Here is a 22,100-nt window from a genome sequence, read left to right as displayed (position 1 = left end):
GTCCGAGAAAGCACACTGTATCCATTATCGATTGACATGTTGTCATGTTTTGTCATATATGACAAGGTAAATACAGTTAGTATAAATGACCCCAAAAATTCCAGTTTATTCCCGTTAATTCCCGTTAATTCCCATTTTGTTTCCAATTTCCAGTTTTTCAATTTTGAATCATGATTCATGTTTTTGTCCCCCCTCATTATGCTAGTACTACTGCCTTTTTATGTTTTTTATATTTATCCATTTTCTAATGTCTGTTTTTAATGTTTTGTGAGTCACTTTGGACAAAATTTACATTTACATTTAGTCATTTAGCAGACGCTTTTATCCAAAGCGACTTACAAGGATGTATACACATTTTTACATTTTACACTGATGGCACACTGCACATCAGGAGCAATTAGGGGTTCAGTGTCTTGCTCAAGGACGCTTCGACAGGGAATCGAACTAGCAACCTTCTGTTTACTAAACGACTTCTCTACCTCCTGTACCACTGTCGCCCCAAAATACTGTAACCATAACCATAAACGAGCCGGGTAGTGTGATTCCACTCTAGCTTGGATAAAAGTGTCTGCTAATTACCTTTTATCTTGAAATAACAAGATTTGTGTTTCTCTTTTTCAATTGTGAAATTGTGAATTGTTCAAGTTTGTGATGTATTGAGTGTATTGTCTGTATGAAATACCACATTGAAAGAGAAGACGCAAAATGTGCCCATTGCATCATGTGATGTCTCAACTGATTTCTCATTTTCAGAAGCAAAAGGACCAGCCACTGCTACCGCATCACCTACCGGCATACGGACAGGACTCTAACGCAAGAGGAGGTGCGGACCGTCCACCAGGAGATTGAACAGGCCGTCGAACAACAGTTGGGGGGTGAAGGGAGGTACTGACTCTGTTTCCACTCCATAAAGGCATATTCAACATCTCTGACTTTAGCCACGGGCTACACCCCCTGAAATGTCCTATGAGATCTTTTGTGTATGATTGATAGTCGTCTTTTCAGACTATTAATTATCATGAAGGAGATGCCATTGTACAGCGTACTGGAAGGATAATTACCACACAGTACATTTACAGTACAGACATTACATCTTGGATTAAGCTTTCATCAGACAGTCACCAGGCGTTTTAATAATTCAATGACATTTGTTGCATTGTTGCTGAAAGGGGATATTTGAGTTACACATGCAACCCTGCTGGTTCTCTGTCGAGCCCTGAAATGGTGAGAGGGAAATACAAAGAAATGCAGTAAAGCACACCTCTGTTTCATGTTGCACTTTGCTAAAGGATATGTGATGTATGCAGATTGTCCTCCTGTAAAAACCTGTTGGGAAGGAACATTGCACTAATGCTGCCTCTGAACTAGGAAAGATGGTTTTGCTATGTAGCAAATTGTACTCACATACTACGGGTTGTAATAAATTGCATAATTTACTAGTGTCTGTTTTTTTTATATATGAATGAATGTTGAATATGAAAGTCATCTATGTATTTACCAGTACAATTAATCACATTCTAAGGACTTTAAAACCCCACTAGCCTTCTCAAAGGCATTTGGATTCAGAGCACACCTGAAACCAACAACTTTTTTTGAAAAACAGCAGAACTGTGTGATTATTTAAATTGTATTATATAAATATAGACAATGTCATTTCCTGGGTCACCTCGTTCAAAGAAAGGATGTCCTTGGCTCTAAACAATCCACTGCTCTAACAAAAGCAAGCTTCCCTTTATTAACAGCTCTGTGTATATATGGGTTGTTAAGCGATTCAAAACATGTATCTAGTTAATTACAGGCTTTGTGATTTAATTCATCTAAATGAATCGCATGTATCAATTTACCGCGAGAACCATTTATAAATCTGTCAGATTTGCCTTGGCAGTGTGGTGTTCACCACACATTAATGGCAAACAAATTAACTTTATTTCATGAAAAACACATTTTCTTTATTCCTGATTAACCCATGTCATAGTTTGTCTAAAACTAACTTAAATAACATCAGACTACACCAACAACTAAAGCAATGATCAAATCTTGCTATTTTATATTGATGATTGCTCCATATCAAAAGCACACAGTGGGAGAAATACAAACCGTTACTGCAGACCGCAAGGCAGACCACCATTCAAGTGCATCCTACATGGTCGACACTGAACGGTTTAGATATGGGGTCAAGGGGCATCGTAGAGTGCGATTAATCAACCTTAATTGTTTTTTGGGGTATTTTTTATATGTTAATTTCGATTAATTAATTATAGAAAATTAATATGTTATTTTGCCAACCCTACACACAACACTTGCTTACAACAGAGCAACAGAGAAGTCTCACTCGAGAACTAGCAACTAAAGAACCAAAGGAGGGGACTGACGTCCACAAAGGTGACCAGAGGTATCCACAATGGGGCCTGAATCAAGCAGAACTCTTACCAACACGCTGGTGGGTCCCATACAGTTCACTCACTTTTTGCAATTCTGACCATAAAAATAGCGATGTCATTTGTGGCGTGTCCATTGTTATTGTGTGGCTACATGATTCTACATACAATGCCGTTCAAAGGTTTATAATCACTGAGAAATTTTTAAAAGTTTTTTGAAAATGTCTTTGAAAATCGCATTTTTTTTTTATAATAACCTCATATTCATCAGAAGCACTATAGTGTAAACAATGTTGATGATATATATGATTATTAGTAACAACTGATTTGAATGGTATATGCAGGCTGTAAAAAGCCCATGGTGTGCTATAACTCCTGTGTTTCAATGGCACATTATGTTAGCTAATCCTAAATTATTATGCTAAAAATGCTAATTCTTCATTAGAAAGCCCTTTTGCAATGTTGCTGTTTAAGGCTGTAATGACATTGGTGACTTGAATATCTGGAGTTCCAACTGTTCAATAGGTTGTTTTAAATATGGTCTAAAAATGGTCAGAAAGAAAATGCTTTTTTTAAAGAAACGTAGAAATTAAAGGCTACTGCATCCAAGAAATTGCAAGAAACCATCAGTGGGGGTTAGCCTTTCAATTGGCATGTGACCTCAGGAAGTACACGCCAGTGACACCCAGTAACAAGACGTACATGCAACTGCCAGGAGGAGGGACATGCTGGCAAGCCACCAACCAGCAGCATCGACAGTTGCCAACAGCCAACTGCAAACAAATGCAGAGCTGAAATGCAAATTACTTCAGAAAGACGTATATTACTAGCCTAATATGTAGACCTGTGAATAAATATCAAATGTTTAAAGGATTAAAGTCTAGTCAAAATGTTATTTATCTACAACCTAATAAATGTAGTAGACCAACAATGTGTGATTTTATTGTTTCATTATGTATGTATCTCAATGAGCCATCCAATCACACCAGAGTGAGTTATGGAGTTCCCCAAGTGTGTGTGCTTGGACCCCTACCCTTCTCTCCGTGCATGCTACCCTCAGGTGTTGTTATAAGGCATTACCTTTTATTGCTCTGCCAATGACACTCAACTTCACCTATCCATGAAACCTAACAAAATTGTACCTAATAATAAGTACATGTTAAAGCATGGATAACTAACATCTTCCTGCACCTTAATTCAGATTCAACTTGCTTCATGATTGCTTCATCCGTATTAACACTTTACTTTTTCTTTTCCTTCCCAGCTCACAGATTGTGTGTGCATGTTCCAGTCGGTTTACTGTTTAAGAACCCTTCATCTCACTCTCATCTCACCCTGCTGTAACAGTTTTATCCCTCCATAGCCATTTTCTACACTTTCCATTGCTATGTTTTTTCCTTACTTTGCTTTTATTTTAGTTCTTATTTTATTTAAGTCCCGTTTCTCTGGTTCTCTGGCTATCAAAATGTTTGGCCCTGGCACATCATGCCAAACTCCAATAAGACTTTTCTTAATTGAGAATAATTTATTTAGATTTTATATTCTGCCCGTTTCCCTCACCATACCACCTTTTCAGTCAGCCTTTGGAAATATATCCTTTCTCACAGGAGATGCCACATTCGTTCATTTATTCATTCAACCTTTATTTTATTTATTTTACCTACCAGCCTACTTACCTACCTTAGGTAACCAACTTTTCAATGATGCCAAGATTACAAATACATATATAAAACATAAACAAATAACACCTGAAAACATAGTAAACAAACATCACAATAAAACATAGTAAACAAACAACACAATGAAACATAGTAAACAAACAAAAATACCATCACAACAGATAACGTTTCCAGCAAAAATCTGTTAAAACTGTTACAAATTGAGGCGGGGAGGTTTCTGATCATATATTTGAATTGTTGCTTAGAAAGCAGGGAATTGTTTTTTTAAGAGTGTGTTGAAGATCATTTCAGGAAGTTGGGGTATTAAAACAAAAGGCTGACTTTCCCAGTTCAGAGCGTGCAGGAGGGACCCTAAGCATGAGCCAGTCATTTGAGCGGGTTTAATAGGGTCCAGAATTCCAGTCCTGCATCACTGAGATATAAGGTGGTTGCTTTCCGGCAATGGCCTTATAGATAAACAGAAACCAATGTTTAATTCGCCTCTCTGGCAGAGATTACCAACCCACTTCATCATAAAGGACACAATGGTGAGAATCACAGCTATCATAAGTAATACATCTGAGGGCATAATGATAGACCGTGTCCAGGAGTTTAAAGTAACACTATGCAACAATTTGACACTTTTTGAGATATGGTTTTATAGGCAAATAGTTTAGGTACCATCCTCAAATTAATTTTGATAACATATGGTTATGTAAAGGACAGATACACACATGAGTCTTCCCCACTAGCCATCCAGGATATGCCCTATGTAGTTCTGTGTTACGGGCTGGTACACCCTGCAAAAAGGAAGAAAAGCTTTCACACGCATGACAATTCCAGCTAAACTGCCAAAAGACACCAGTTAGTGTGTTGGCAAGCTTCCATCAGTGTCAGCTGGGCTGTTGGTGGTGTTTGCAAGGTTTTTGCATGCCTTTTGGGTAGTTAGCTTACTAGTTTTGAAACAGAACTCCGTATTGCTGCTTTAAGGGAGGAAAGAGTTTTCAAAACAGTTCTTCATTCCTGGTCCACCCCTCACCGGACGCCCTTGCCTGCTTCCTCCTGTACTCATTGGCTCGGATCCACTCACCTCATTTTAGACTGCTTCTCTGATGTTCAAGTTATTTTGGAGAATTGTCTCTTCTCTGTTTTGACAGATTTGTATCCCTGCAGTGGATTTGTTCCTGTTCTGCTCCCTTGAGCTCACAGTGCCTGTTCTTTTTGCACTCAACTTCTAGCTAGCTTCTACTTTAGTCCATCCCTCTCCTCTCTTAGCAGTGACCTTAACCTAAGTGGCTCATACGCGAGCAGTAACTCAGGCGTCCTCGACCCTAACGGTATGCTCTTCTTCTGCTTTGTGTTTGGCAGGGAACAGAGCATCCAACACCTTAGGCATGAGACATCGTTCCACCAAAGGCTCACTTATTCACTAAGTAACTCTTGTTCTTGAGAAACTTGACTTTGGGTTTACCCCTCTTAATCAGGCTCTCAGATACAGCCAACCACCCAATGTCGTGTTGCTGCCTTTTCCTTCCCTCCAATTTGGCATGGGTCGAGAATAGGCTTGGGTTGAAGACGGAATCCAGAAGTAGCTTTCCAACAAGGCTCAGGAAAAATGACGCGATAATCTGGCACTGAATGTCAGTCCTGGTGTGCTCTTAAAGCCGTGGCAAATGAGGAGAGTGGAGTCAGGTGTGGTGGAGCATGCACCAGTGATTGGGTGCCTTGCTTGTCAGTCAGGAGACAGGGCAGAGGGAAAACCTGGCACGGAGCATACAGAACTTCTGAGAGCAAATTGCCATTGCTCACAAGCTCACTTCTTTTCAATGGCAAGGGTAGACTCTATTTTCTTCACCACAGCCTTAACGTTTCTTTTCGATTTCTGAGTTTGTGTATGCATATTGCATCCCTGGTTTCCAGATCACCGTACCAGGCCGGGCTGTGACAGTAGCTAGCTTTCACCTAACAGTGGCTGCATATCCTGATATTTAGGTAGGCTGCCTGACGACTGAGTTTTTTTTCTTTTCACAAAATGATTAATTGAAATGTTTACCTGCCACTATGGCTGGTAGGATGATGAAATTCACCCGCCACTTCACAAATTCAACCGCATTTGGCCAGTGGGACATGCTTATTTCCAATTTTCCGCATTAGTTTTGCGTTTCCTCACAATAGTTTTGCAATCTCTCGCAATCGAATGCAGATGTTCCCACAGACCTCTTTGCTAACTTATTCTGAGACAGCAGCAACTGAGTTGGGTTACCAAATTACTAATTGATATGTTCAATTAAAAAATGCTTCGTCTCTGTGTCTTAGTCTCCCCCTGAAGAGGCTCAACAATTGTACAATTTTCTCACTTGGTGCCGCTCTATCAAGTCCCCAGGCGGCTGAAGAGCAAGTTTCCTCAGCCGAGTCTGCTGTGAGGACCAGTAAAGTGTCTGGTTAGTCTGGGGTGCCATGAACTGTCGTTGAATTCCATCTAACATCCATCTTACAGAAAACCACAGCACACAGCAAAGGATATTTATTTCACTTGCAAGAGAATATTTAGTTGACCCAACTCTACAGCTTTTATTCTATTCAGTGATTTTTCAGTGGCCAGTTGAAGGCTGTTTGTAATATAAAGTCCTGTGAAGCAAAGTTGGTCAAGGACATAAATGACGTAGTTCGTTTTCTAAACCCCAAATGGAGTAGGTTTTTGACACGGATGAGAGGAATTGGGAGTAAAATACCTAGGATTTAATGGTGAGAGTGCTGAATCCTAATCACCTTCTCATCTGCGGAATGTTTCAGTGTGGAAAAACACACTTTCTAACTTTAACTTTCCATCACAAAAGTATACTGTGATATATTAGATTGTCATATTTTTATACTGTGATATATTAGATTGTCATATTTTTTTTATCTTAAAAGTCCATAAACTTCTGAGAGCAAATTGCCATTGCTCACAAGCTCACCTCTTTTCTTCAATGGCAAGGGTAGACTCTATTTTCTTCACCACCGCCTTAACGTTTCTTTTCGATTTCTGAATTTGTGTATGCATATTGCATCCCTGGTTGCAAAATGGCTGATGCGGCCTATGCTGGCTACTTGGTAGTTCTGTATTTGATTGACATTAATTCCCCCACAAGAGGTACATGTAAAATGCAAAGTTTGACTGCTAGGCCGTACCTAACCCAGTATGCCACCCAGCTGCTGGTGCAAACCTTGGTGAGTTCCCGCCTTGACTACTGCAACGCCCTCCTAACGGGCCTGCCGGCTTGCGTGGTGAAACCACTACAGATGATCCAGAACGCGGCGGTGCGTCTGGTGTTCAACCAACCGAAAAGGGCACACGTCACCCCGCTACTCATTGAGCTCCACTGGCTGCCAGTAGCTGCTCGCATTAAGTTCAAGTCACTTATGCTTGCCTACAGAGTGCTTGCTGGTTCTGCTCCCACCTACCTAAATGCTCTTGTAAGGGCAAATGTTACACCCAGGACGCTGCGCTCGTCTAGTGAGCGTCGTTTGGCACTGCCGTCTGTGCAAGCACGGCAATCCAGACTATTCTCATTTGTAGTTCCACGTTGGTGGAACGAACTGCCTAGTACTACCAGAGCAGGGGCGTCCCTCTCTACCTTCAAGAAGCTTTTGAAGACCCAACTCTTCAGAGAGCACCTCCCCTCCTAACTGGCACCTGACTAGCGCTTAACTTGCACTTCAGCAGTTACATTCCTGCACTTCTTTTTCATTTTTTCTAGGTCGTTGTTTTCTAATTCTCATGTAAAGTAGTATTTATTGTTACACCATGCTTTTTATTGCTCTTAGCTTGACTGTTCTCTCCCTTGTACGTCACTTTGGACAAAAGCGTCTGCTAAATGACTAAATGTAAAATGTAAATGTAAATGTAAAATCCTTATTAGATATATTGTTCAAATGTGAACTCTTTCAAATAAATAATTTAACCAATTAAAATGGAAGACAAAAACCCGGTGTGGCCTACAAAATCCCATAGTGGGGTCAACGTTAGCATTCGCCCAAAGCTGGGCTAATAAGCAGAGTAAACCATAGCTAATGCTAATTTTCAACATCAGTTAGCGTTATGCTAGTGGCTTGGCAACTCTGTCACCTACTTTGTGACTGTTTATGGGCTGTCTGTTGATTCCCATTCAAAATGATAGTCACAGATATGTTTAAGTTCATAACTGACCTGTGTTGCTGTGTGTAATAGGCAGTGTATGAGCAGATATGTGGACACAAACATGACATTGTGTAGTGTTGCGTCTCCTGCTTAATTGATCATATTTAATTGGTTTGTTTGATCAGCAGTTGAGTCTATTGTTTACAATAAGACACTGAAATATGTTTTTTTTTTTTTGCTTTCAGGAAAAAATACACCATGGTCATAGAATTGAATGCACAACAATGTTGGGTTGGACGGTCATCAACATATAGCTAAAAGGGTGTTTTTGGTAGGATCATATTTAGGCGATTATTATGGCACTCTGAGATTCTTTTGAATGAAGAGTGCATTACAAATAAAATACATTTTTATTATTATTATTATATTCAAACTTTCCCTTCATATGTCCCTTCGGGACCTTTTGTCTTTCATTCAGAACATATTGAGGACACAATATCCGTTGGGTTTGGTTCAGGGACAGAACACAAGTGTGTGTAGAACCAACACACACACCACTGTTTGTTGTCATTGCACCCATCGGCAGGAAAGGCAAGCTCTTCCCCTGATAGGACATTTAAAAAAAAAAAAATGTAAGATTTGTTTTTGGGCTTTTGGCTTTTAATCGATAGGACAGTGAAGGTTTGGACAGGAAATTAAATGGAGAAAAGTGGGGAGTGGGATCGGGAAATGACAACGGGTCGGATTCGAACCTGTGTCCCCGTGGGCGTTCATGCCCGTATATGGTCGGGGGGCTACTGCTTGCGCCACAGTGCCCCCCTGATAGGAACATTTCTATAGCCATCCATAGAAACTTTAAATGGTCCGCTTTGAAAAATAAAGTGACAAACAGATATATTTTGCAGAGCTACCTGAGGTGTGTAAAACCAGCAACATGCACATTTTCGTATCCCCCGATGCACAAAACAGCCACACACCCAGAGACAGTTGAACAACATCACTATGGCTGGTTGTGAGTTCGCTAAGGATGAAAGTGATGTGAAACTGCCCAATGTGGATCACACACAAGACATTGGGCCGTTTTACAATGAACAAAAAGATGAACACTTTGGTTAAACCCTGATACAAATTCAGGAAACCTTTTCACTGAAGAGCGTGACTGTGGGCATCCCACACACAGAGCTCATGTTCCAATATATTTTTGGCAGCCCAAATAGGGCCTTTTTCCAAACCACTTTGGCTGCCTTCATGGGATCGAAGGTGTGTGGCTCTTGATGTTCCCGCAGTCAAACCCAGTTGGATCCAATTTGGTCCGATATTTCATTCCCTTGCCTGTATGGGACCCAATTTTGAGTTTCTGCTGGACCCATGCTGGGCCAGGGCAGGTGTGTTTGGACCCATGCTGGGCCAGGGCAGGTGTGTTTGCTTGGGAGTATTTCTGTTGGCAAATTCAAGATGACTCCCTGAGTTTTAATCCAGGTTAAAGCAATATTCTGACAAAACCTTCCTTAACTCAGGAAGGAAATACTATAGCTATCACTGATGTACAGTCAGTCAAATATAAAAAAAAAACTTAATTGAATCAGTCTCTACTAAATGGACACAAAGAGTATGAATTTTGACCATCCTGCCTGCCTTCTTGGTTTTTAAGTCTTTTGGATTTTTGTACTTTTAGATGATGTCATGCAAATGTTAATTATCAAATAAAGGCTTTTTCTGCAAAGCTTTATTATTTGTTATTAGTGTTTGTTATTATATTTTTAGATCACTACTGAAAGAGTTATTAGCTGCCTGGCGAAGGCCTGTATGCACTGGTCTCTAGTGGCCCTTCTCTGTTAGTTTTGCAAATTTAGGGCAGGTATTTTTAGAAACTGGTGCATCGCAGTCCTTTTAAAGATTTGCATGCCTTAAAGCATCTGAGGACGTCTGGTTACAGATCCTGACGCAAATGAATGAAGATGTTTCAACCCTGACACAAATGAATGAAGATGTTTCAACCCTGACGCAAATGAATGAGGATGTTTCAACCCTGACGCAAATGAATGAAGATGTTTCAACCCTGACGCAAATGAATGAAGATGTTTCAACCCTGACGCAAATGAATGAAGATGTTTCAACCCTGACGCAAATGAATGAAGATGTTTCAACCCTGACACAAGTGCTTGATCAGATAAGGAAAACTTCCTGCACTTTTTCACTGTAAAAACTGTGTAATTGAGACTGAAAGACAGAGAGAGAGAGCAAAAGCTGACACTTAACATACTGTGATGTCATTTTTGACAGGCATTTTATCAGTAAAAGCTAAGATCTAACAAATACATCCAATAAATAGAACATTGCCCATGACATTGCAAAGTACGGGTGTGATCAGTCCACCTCAAATTCCTTTCCTAACCAGTGCTTATTTGGTGCTTGCATCTCAATCCATTCATATTTTTTTAAAGCTTGTATGCACACTCTTGCGCAATCACAAAACAGAACATGCACACTCTTGCGCAATCACAAAACAGAACATGCACACTCTCACGCAATCACAAAACAGAACATGCACACTCTCACGCAATCACAAAACAGAACATGCACACTCTCACGCAATCACAAAACAGAACATGCACATCCAAACAGATTGACCAAGTTGTCCCCGTGTCTTAACTTGCATGTATTTTTTCCTCACAGTTTCCCCCTCTTTTAAATGATGCTGAATGAAAATGCCAGGATCTTGGGCCAGCGAGAGTAATTCAGCTTTCCACTGCAGTGTGAAGCACCATGCAGAGTATTAACTGTAGTGTGTTCAAGGCAATGAAGATTCAGAAGCCCCACATGATGCCTTTATCGACTTGAAGTGAGGTTATTGTTTCCATCAGTTAATATTCATTATTCTTGCCATTTAGGGGGTAACTAGTCACTTTGTATTATTAAACAAATAAGAACATTTAATTATCTGTAAATGTAAATGCTTTTTTTTATTATTTCATATCGAAAACTGAACACAACACCTTCAGCGACCATAAAAGTAACCAACCAAAACAATTCTAAATAAATATGGCAAATCATCCCGACAGTAGAAATAATCACGGCAGATTAAATATGACAGATCATCCCGACAGTAAAAATATTCACGGCAGATTAAATATGACAGATCATCCCGACACTATAAATAATCACGGCAGTCTAAATACGACACTATAAATAATCATGGCAGACTAAATCTAAGTCAAAGACCTGTGGTCTGCCAGTGTAATTGGGAGCCACACTTCTGGCACAACATAAATAGTCTCTCCTGGGGTGGCCTACATGCAGCACGGGCCATTTGCTGTGTCTCACACATTGAATCCAAGTCTTCTTTGGCTGGCTGTTTGTGTGTGTGTGTGTGTGTGTGTGTGTGTGTGTGTGTGTGTGTATATAGAGTTAGAGTTAGAGTGTGTGTGTGTGTGTGTGTGTGTGTGTGTGCGTGCGTGCGTGTGTGTGTGTGTGTGTATATAGAGTTAGAGTGTGTGTGTGTGTGTGTGTGTGTGTGTGTGTGTGTGTGTGTGTGTGTGTGTGTGTGTGTGTGCGTGCGCGTAACCAAGTCTTCTTTGGCTGGCTGTTTGAAAAGCAGTTCCACACACACAGACATGGCAGAAACACTGGTTCCCATCTGATGAGGAGTCCTTTGCCATGTAACGTTTCATGTAATACTCCATTCTTCTTTTGCTTTTCCAAACTCACCTTGGAGACTTTCTTCCCTTTCTGCACTGGCATTTCCTTCCTCTGCCCACATAGGAGGGATTTTTTTCAAACGCTGCACCACTTTGCAGTGAACCAAAGTAAATGTGTGTGCTGACCCAGTGATGTACCCTACCAGTTGCATCTCCGATTCAGGGGAGAAAACCTGCCAGGGCTTTGAATAGTCAGCAAAACACATGGGACAAATCTCTAGTTCAACCTAAGCCACACTACACTACCAACACCTCGAAATGTAAAAAAAAATATAAGTACCCATTGTCAAAAAGGTTTTATTACATGAAATGTTGTATGCCATAGTTTTACTTGAAGAACTGTGCTCCCTTCAGTTTAGGGTGACCTTGATTAAAGGTAAACAAGATATTGTGTGTCACACAGTATATCTACTTCAGTTTTGATATATACGTGGTGTCCCTAGTTGTCACACAGTATAGCTACTTCGGTTTTGATATACGTAGTGTCCCTAGTTTTTTGGGGGGGAAAAAGTTAATAACTTGGTAACACAATGGCAATGCAAAAGCGATTTCAGAACTATGGACAGCACAGCAGAAAAGGACAGTGGTGACATGCAAATGGCTCAGTGCTGAATGGAATGGCGGATGGGTAATAGCTGTGTTGCTAATGGAATGGTGGATGGGTAATAGCTGTGTTGCTAATGCAATGGCGGATGGGTAATAGCTGTGTTGCTAATAAAATGGCGGATGGGTAATAGCTGTGTTGCTAATGGAATGGCGGATGGGTAATAGCTGTGTTGCTAATGGTATGGCGGATGGGTAATAGCTGTGTTGCTAATAAAATGGCGGATGGGTAATAGCTGTGTTGCTAATAAAATGGCGGATGGGTAATAGCTGTGTTGCTAATGGAATGGCGGATGGGTAATAGCAGAAGGGGCGGGCCATTTGAAGCACGACTTTTGCCTTGACTGCCTGGCTGTTACCTGATTGGACTATGACATTCAAAGCCAGATCAGACGGTCTAGTGGTAGAATCCGAGAGAAAAAAAATATAACATTTTCATTTAGTCATTTAGCAGACACTTTTATCTAAAGCGACTTACAAGGAAATTGCATTTATACATCAGGATTTTTTTTTTTTTTTTCCCTTCCCTTTTCCCGTAGGCAGTGCGTCGCCCCAATCGCCCTTATGGACAAGCCGCACCTGCTCTTACTTGATGAGTCAAGGTTTTCCATCCCAGAGGGAACATGAAAACTGTGGATGGCAGGCATCACTGCGGCTAAACAATTAGGGGTCCAGAGATGGCTTCCACCCTATGATCTTTCAATGAAATGCTGGTTATAAACCGTATTTGACATTCTGCATTTAGAATCATCCTCAATGCAAAAGAACCATAATAAGTCGTTAAGAATGGATAAATGTAATTGATGAGGTAAAAGAGTAACTGTCCATATAGAGGTGTTTATTTGATTATTTAATTATCTATTATTATTGTCTATGTCTTATCATTGTCGATATATTTCTTAAAAATGTAGCTGATCGTCCATGTGTTGGTAAGGGTGGGATGGGCTGTGGTGGGGTAGAGGGGGTTTATGTAGGGAACCGTGATTGCTGTATTTCAGGAGTAATCTTGTGTATGTTTCCCTTTGTTTATATATATATAATAATAATAATAATAAAACTTTATTTATATAGCACCTTTCATGCAAAAGAATGCAGCTCAAAGTGCTTATATATATATATTCAATAAACATGACATTTACAAAAAGTAAAATGCAAAATGTTCAAATTGTATCTGGTATTTCTCGGGTGAGGTGAACATCTACCCATCAGTCTCTGACAATCATATCAGTGCAGATCACCTGCTTGCTTCTTCACCATAATGACCTTCCTCCACCCCACCGCTCCATGTGAAATGTGATGACGAGGCAGCTACTCTATTAAAAGGTGTACTTGTGACAATAATTTGATTGATATATTCAATTATTTTTCTGAAGGCAGAACTTAATAAAGTCATTAGCATACTCCCCAGGCAACGAGCTGTTAGTTGTGCTTTGGAGCTGAGAGAACTCTCCCTCTCTCTCTCTCTCTCCCTCTCTCTCCCTCTCTCTGTCTCTCCTTCTCTCTCTCTCCCTCTCTCCCTCTCTCTCTCTCTTTCTATGCACCAAAGTCAGGATGACAGGTAATTAATTGCAGTTATATCTTCTCTAATGTTTGTTTTCCAAGAAAGCTTGTAAGTTTACAAATACAACCTCCAACACATTTACCAAGGCTACTGTACATGCATAGTTCATTGGTGGAATGATTGATTAAAGAAAACAAATCTAATGTTTTTCACAGTCTGAAGAACTAAAAAAGCTGTTTATTTTAATTAATGTATTCCCCAGAGTGATGCAGCATCTGCTCAAAATGTCAATGTTGCTGTAACCACCAAAATGGGGTACATTTGATGTTGTTGAGTTTCCCTCTTGGTCTTTATTGCCTCACAAACTTTACACAGGCTTAATTCAAACTCAACACAGGCCCCATTCACACAGGCCCCATTCAAACTCAACACAGGCCCCATTCACACAGGCCCCATTCAAACTCAACACAGGCCCCATTCAAACTCAACACAGGCCCCATTCACACAGGCCCCATTCAAACTCAACACACGCCCCATTCAAACTCAACACAGGCCCCATTCACACTCAACACAGGCCCCATTCACACAGGCCCCATTCACACTCAACACAGGCCCCATTCAAACTCAACACAGGCCCCATTCAAACTCAACACAGGCCCCATTCACTTAACATAAGCCCCATTCTAACTCAACACAGGCCCCATTCAAACTCAACACAGGCCCCATTCAAACTCAAAACACGCCCCATTCAAACTCAACACAGGCCCCATTCAAACTCAACACAGGCCTCATTCAAACTTTACACACCCCCCATTCAAACTCAACACAGGCCCCATTCAAACTCAACACAGGCTTAATTCAAACTCAACACAGGCTCCATTCAAACTCAACACAGGCCCCATTCAAACTCAACACAGGCCCCATTCACACAGGCCCCATTCAAACTGTACACACGCCCCATTCAAACTCAACACAGGCCCCATTCAAACTCAACACAGGCCCCATTCAAACTCAACACAGGCCCCATTCTAACTCAACACAGGCCCCATTCAAACTCAACACACGCCCCATTCACACTCAACATAAGCCCCATTCAAACTCAACACAGGCCCCATTCAAACTCAACACAGGCTTAATTCAAACGTTACACAGGCCCCATTCAAACTCAACACCACCCTTGCCGAGTCCACTATTGAGTTAGTTGTCTTTGTAACAACAGCAGTTACTGTTGCTTCTGACAGCTATTCCTGTTCTCAAAGTACATCACCTCATTCCAATATGGACTAAATGATTCATTAATCTAATAAATCTACTTAAAACATCTCAATAGTCTATAGTACGATGCAATCTACAATTCAATCTAAAGTTTGTTGATATTTGTGCTCAACAGCCAATCAAATGACACCCCCTCCCCTTCCACATCCAACAATATGTCGCCAGTTTGTGGTTTCTCCCTCCTTGAACCACTGTCAGTAGGAACCGAAGGAACCGGCATTTGAGATTTATAGTTAATAAGGATATGCCATATTCAATCATTCAATGTATCTTATACCTAGTTGTAATTGTTACTTTTATTTGGACTTAAGTTAGAATGTAATCATTTCTGGTTAGAGAAGAGTTTATCCTGAGGAAGTGTATTGAAAGTGTCAGCAAATGGCTCAGAGACTTGTGTCTCCAAGACCTCATGAATACTGAGGGTGACGCCCCTGGTTCTCAGAGAGCATTTAATAAGCAAGCCTTCAATCAGATCAGATGAGTCTGAGGTGAAGCTATGAGTGGAACTTCAGGCTTTGTCTCCCTTGGAATGGCCACCATTGTACACGATTAAACCTGAATCCTGACTGATCAAATCTAAGACTGGATCTCCAATATATGGTATAAAATTAAATACTATTAGAACTCCCTACTGCTGTCTGGAAGCACCTCACAAGCCTTGCCATGTTTACAAACCAGTCACCTGGCTATAAAGATCTGGCCTTTGTCAAAATTGCTCAGGTCCTTTCCTTCCACATTCAGCTAAATTAAACGTAATTAATGTAAAGCAATATATCCCAGGCCTTGTCAAGCACTATTGTTTCGAGCTTATCAATGTTATTATTTCATCTGTGTTTTGGCTCGTCAGTATAGAGTGTTTCTATGCTCTAAGCTGTCAGCATATATGTGAGGCCCTGATCCAATGCAAAACTGTATTTCTTCAGAAAGATTCCTTAATTTAAATGACACATATATTTGGTAAAACACAGTTTTCAACCACGATGAGTGAGAAACCATCAAAGTCTAGCGAAAGTTGTGTCAGGGTCTAAAAATATGCAATAATTGGGGGGTAAAACCAAGATATGGTTGCATTACATAATGTGCATAGTTATTTCATTTAATCCGCAAGACTAGAATTTCAGTCCTACCAACCATGCACAGCAATAATCGATTCCTGAAACACCGACTCAATATTCAGCCTTGCACGTTGTGCTCTTACTGAGGGAACTGAAGTAATCATTTGGGAAACACTTGAGAAACACCTTCTCCAAATTAGATTTTAGCCTTTGTAGAATGCTCAGGTATGTCTGAACTTGGAAAAAATAACCTTGGATTTTGATGTAAGCGAGCATGTATTGACCCAGAATCAATTTATTCATGAACAGTTGCTGCTGACAAGGCAAAAGTGAAACATCCAGTGAAACATTTTCTGTGTGAATTCAGGCCAATGGGTTATATTCTTGCTGGTTTGTGTTTGTAGGCTTGTTTTCCTAATATACTAATTCCTAACATTTCATAATGTCATATGTTTCATAATCTGTTTAGGCCTAAATTTAGGCCTTTATTAATATTATTAATTTTCTGTGGGGTTGATACTAACTGTAACTTTCACTATTTTTATTATTTCAGAAGGGTTTTATTACTTTTATTCCTTTTATACCTTTTATCATGATTTTAGTAATTCAAGAAGCCTATCGGAACATCAGGTTCTGATACAATATTAATCATTATTTAACTCCATGTATTGCTCTTGCTGCTTGCTTTTATTGATTTTATGTAAAGCACTTTGAACTGCAATTCTTGTACGAAATGTGCTATATAAACAAAGTCTTACTTACTTACTTACATAGGAGCTCACCAGGGGCGTGACCTTGCTATATCATGGTGTGAAAGAAATAATTGTGAAACACTGTTACAATCACAGAACGTATTAATAAATGACTCTGTATTAATTAATACTTTGTACGAATGATATGCCTTTGTGTACTGGAACATGGCTGCTATGTTTCACGCGGTGTAGTAAGTTCCACTGATCCACTCAGTCAGCCCAGATAAGCGAGTCTGCTATGTTTCACGCGGTGTAGTAAGTTCTGCTGATACACTCAGTCAGCCCAGATAAGCGAATCTGCTATGTTTCACGCGGTGTAGTAAGTTCTGCTGATACACGTACCTTTACAGCCCTAGCACGAACCATCGTCCCAAAACCATACTTAAACCAAACGTTGTAAAGTTGTGTAGTTCAAACTACAGGCTAGTTCCGGATAGTTCATGTCTAAGACGTCATTGATGTCAGTTATCATTGTAAATGTATTCCCGTTTCTGGTTGATTGACGTTATTAACCGCCATTAAACAATAGATGATTGAAAGGCCCACTAACAAAACGTGAATCCGAGGTGAACTCACACACCTTGATGCTGCACCTCCTGCAGTAGATAATATGTAGCTTATTAATATTCTCATGTTGTAGGGGAAGGACTATGCTGTGTATTTTACATACGCCTATAGTAACAGAGGAATAGAATGATAAATATGCACACTAAAGAGTTCATTCAGCCTGGATTACCAAAGTGCAACCTCAAGGCATGAGACCGCATGCCCGGGTCACAACCTCTTCGAGGTCCCTCCCTCCGGCAGGAAGCTGCGGTCCATCAGGACCAAAACCTCACGCCACAAAACCAGCTTCTTCCCGGCTGCCGTTGGCCTTAGTAACAAGGCCACCTGACGTGGACTCTCATCCCGCCCCCACACCTCAAGCCTGTGTTATGTTAACACACACTACATTGCACACTGCACATTGCACATCCACTTTTGCACTCCTGCCCTGCTTTTTGTATTGAATTGTAGTACTTATTGTGTTTGTGTAGTACTTACTGTGTTTTTATGTTTTATGTTACGTGTAGTACTTACTGTGTTTGTATGTTTTTATGTTTACTGTATGCACCTATACATCAGAACAAATTCCAGGTAGGTGTAAACCTACTTGGCAATAAATACTATTCTGATTCTGATTCTGATCTCAGCCTAGAAAGCCACTGAGCTGATTAATTTCTTAATACCACAATAGATAACCCTTTAACCAGTAGCACAGCCAGAAATATTAATGTAGGTGGACCAGTGGGATCTAATGTGCGCAAGAACCAGAATAAAAGTGACCATAACAGGTTTTTACACTCATTAAATCATTATTCAGAGTATTTGCCTGCTATCAGTTTTCTACATTGTATCGATAGCAGGCTACTGGTTTTGTTCACTGTTGCTTAGCAACATGTGATAGTTTCCAGAAGTAAGGTGGCAGGGGTAAGCAGCGACATCATTTCTTAATTTAATGCTGCAAACCAGAAGTTGTGGCGACTGCAATGGTGTACTCACTGAACATCTGCAGCATTGAACATGCAACGACATCAAATCAGATTTTCTAAAAGCAAGGGTAACCACACAACTATAGGCCCTTTTTTTTAAGGCTAAGCCTATAAGCTATTTGCAAAATGCCACTATGTGGCAAAAACAAACTGACTGTGTTTCATTTACTGACATAAACTAAGTAAGCATCACGTAACCATCATTACACAATCCGTTAGCCAAGAACACAACAGGCTGCACCAGTAGGTCCCATTTTAAACATGACTGCTACCATCAAAAAGCACATTAGTATGACTTACATGTGTGTCAGCCAAATACTAAGGAGTAACGTAAGCTACATCCCACACTATCACAGGTTGCCCTGATCTGGCACTGACTCACCGAATAGCATGAAGGCAATGCCTGCACCAATACCACCCCACACTCGTTTCAACTTTGACCTTTCATCACAAGTGACAGGAGGTCTCTCTGTCCATTAATCTAGTTTTCCTTTTCATTTTAAAAGTCTTAAGAAATAATATTAAGATTTCTTTTAAATTTGCAGCTATGTCAAACACTTGTATGACCATGCTGGGTGTGCTCATCCGGGCACACCCATGGCATGTGTTAACGGCCTTTACAGGTTAATTGAATACGGACAGTCATTTTACAATGCAAGCCTATATAAACTAATGAATATGCTAGGACTTGGGGGAACTTGAGCGAGTTTGAATGTGCATGTATTTGTCTTTGTCTTTGTCTTGTGTCTTGAGGACCCCCTCGAAAACGAGATGCTGCATCTCAAGGGGTTATCCTCCAAACAATACATTTCAAACTTTGGGGGAAAGACATGATTCAGGGATGAAATTGGGGTATCCCAAGTCTCAGTGATCTGCCCCTCTTTAATACGGCTGGTGTGCCAGTCCATGTGCTTCAATACATCATTAACCGAGTTAAGAACTACCATGGTTCAAACTTACTTACTTACTAGCGCAATGGGGAAACTGTCACACTTCATATGGTAGTTCTAACATGAGACCTCAATTTCATCCATGAGTATTTTTCCCCAAAATTCCTAGGTCATCTAACATATTAATTTGTTCATATAGGCTTAGCTCGTAAAATTGCTGTCTGCATTCAAATAACGTTTATGGGCCTTCACGTACACTGAATAGCTAGCAGTTCTGTTCCTTAGTAGGATGACACGCATGCTGTCTCACACCTAGGAAGTTGCACCTTGGTAGTAATAGGTTCAAATCCTGCCTGAGGTAGACTAATTGTTTAGTGAGCATAATTATCATTCTAACACATACACAAGAATATAATAAGTAAGGGATCATGTATAGTTCGGCGGTCATTAAATAAATCCAGAAGGGATGAACAGGACCCCGACGCGCAGCGGATTATCCCGCTTATTATTCAGTTACTTGCCAAAACGATAGAAGACATTCCTCCAAAACACCTCTTTTTAATGATTTTGTTGCCGTTTTGTGATTTCCACTAAGAAAAAATTGTTCTTCACCCAAATAGAACTTTAAAGTTTCAGGTGTTGCATAGCAACCCATTACTTGCTGACTGCAAGTTACAATGACTTTCCGCTACGTTAAATGACTTGTCTACTTGCGGAATTATATGAAAGATGTGAATTAGAAGCACAAAACCCGTTGCCAATGACAGCGGTCATTATCTTTTCGCAGCGGTGAATATCAAGAAATTACAGACCTGAGAACGTTGGGGTGGCCCATTCAAATCAACTGAACTTTTTGGGACATTCTGAAGAGCCGTATAATAAGTAAGGGATAATGTATAGTCCGGCGGTCATTATCGAAAAATATATCCAGACGGGACGAACAGGGTGTTGTTTTGTCCTGAAGCGATGTATTTTACGATAATGACCGCCGGACTATATATTATCCCGCTTATTATACGGTTACTTGACAAGACAAAAGAAGACATTCCTCCAAAATACCTCGTTTTAATGTTTTTCTTGCCGTTTCGTGATTTCCAATAAGAAAAAATTGTTCTTAACGCAAATAGAACTTTAAAGTTTCAGGTGTTGCGTAGCAACCCATTACTTGCTGACTTCAAGTAACAATGATTTTCCGTTACGTTAAATGACCAGACTACTTGCGAAATGATATGAAAGATTGGAAGCAAAACACCCGTTGCCAATGACAGCAGTCATAAATTTTTCGCAGCGGTCAATAAAAAGAAATATCAGACTTACGAACGTTGGGGTGGCCTATTCAACATTCCGTGGAGCCGTATAATAAGTAAGGGATAATGTATAGTCCGGCGGTCATTATCGAAAAATGTCCCAATGGGACAGTCCTTTTTGGAACATTCCGAAGAGCTGTATAATAATAATCATTAATAGGCTACATATATTCAACTGTCTGCAGATGTGTGAATTCACCTCACACCCTCATTTCTGCAAGTGGGCCTTTCGCTTTGTGTATTTTTTGCTTAAGGCAATTATAAGTGGGGTCTTAGTAGGGTACAAGTAGGTTATAAGTAATGTCGAATATCAACCAAAAACGGGAAAACATTTATAATGATTCATTTGGACACCAATAACTGATCAGTGACGTCTTAGACAAGGTATCTGGAACTAATCTTCTTACCACAGGTCAAGAGCTGTAGTTCGAACTACACAACTTAACAATAGTGTTTGTAAACGCTCGGATGAACTATGGTTTTGGGGGGGAAAAATTCAGGCAACTCAGGTGTGAGATTGCAACTTTATTCACTGCAGCAGGGAAAGTTACAAGCAACACAAGGTTCAAGTAACAAATCCAAAGCTCTGTGGGGCTATGCCCCTTCTTATTACAAGCTCATCATCACGTATCACACAAACAGTCCCATTGTTTCCGTGAAATACACGTTGATACAGGCATATGACCGAAACCTAGTTTGGGCTGATTTCTATCAAGACTCGAAAAAAGTGGTGACTTAAGTGATGCTTCACAAAATAATAAAACCAAGCGCATCCTTCCGTCTTCCTGTTGTTGTCGTGTATCTCAAGCTACAATCTGTGGCGTCTTCCTGTTATTGTCCTGTGTCTCAAGCTACAATCTGTGGCGTCTTTTTGTTATTGTCCTGTATCTCATGCTACAATCTGTGGCGTCTTCCTGTTATTGTCCTGTATCTCATGCTACAATCTGTGGCGCCAATTATTTGTGCCAGCACCCAATCCTGCTCAGTCCTGATTATGTATTCCTCGTGTTACTTATTGGAAAGAGTCCTCATGATATATTCCTTGCATTCACAAGAACAACAAAAAAAGAAAATCTCAACAAAGCACCTTAAATTGAATTGTAAAACACAAAATGATCCCACACACCTGTGTCGCTTACTGGTGATCCGTACCGACATAGTCACCTTGATAGTTTGAACTATGGCTTTAGGAAACGTGAGCAGAAGAGAGAATGAAAAAAACTCTTACATCTTGTATATTTGAACATGTTAATTCTTACAATACTGGAACATTAGCCGCATTAGGAATGCATGCATACCAGGCAAGAAATGTCCAAGTTTAGCTATGGTTA

The 22,100-nt window shown here is 40.3% G+C and overlaps 1 protein-coding gene across 2 annotated transcripts in view; it reads left to right on the top strand.

Annotated features, from left to right (window-relative positions):
• The window catches only part of fars2 (phenylalanyl-tRNA synthetase 2, mitochondrial), a 31,191-nt gene extending 29,755 nt beyond the window's left edge, over positions 1–1,436 (top strand). For both annotated transcript variants that reach the window (XM_012816921.3, XM_031583619.2), the window contains exon 7: positions 754–1,436. In XM_012816921.3, coding sequence (XP_012672375.2) covers positions 754–892 — 139 coding nt within the window. In that variant the 3' untranslated portion in view covers positions 893–1,436. The remainder of the gene's footprint in view (positions 1–753) is intronic.
• The last annotated feature ends 20,664 nt before the right edge of the window (positions 1,437–22,100 follow it).

Source organism: Clupea harengus, chromosome 17, assembly GCF_900700415.2.
Source record: "Clupea harengus chromosome 17, Ch_v2.0.2, whole genome shotgun sequence".
Lineage (NCBI taxonomy): Eukaryota > Metazoa > Chordata > Actinopteri > Clupeiformes > Clupeidae > Clupea > Clupea harengus.
The sequence above is the reverse complement of the archived record's forward strand: the minus strand, read 5'-3'. Positions and strand labels throughout refer to the sequence as shown.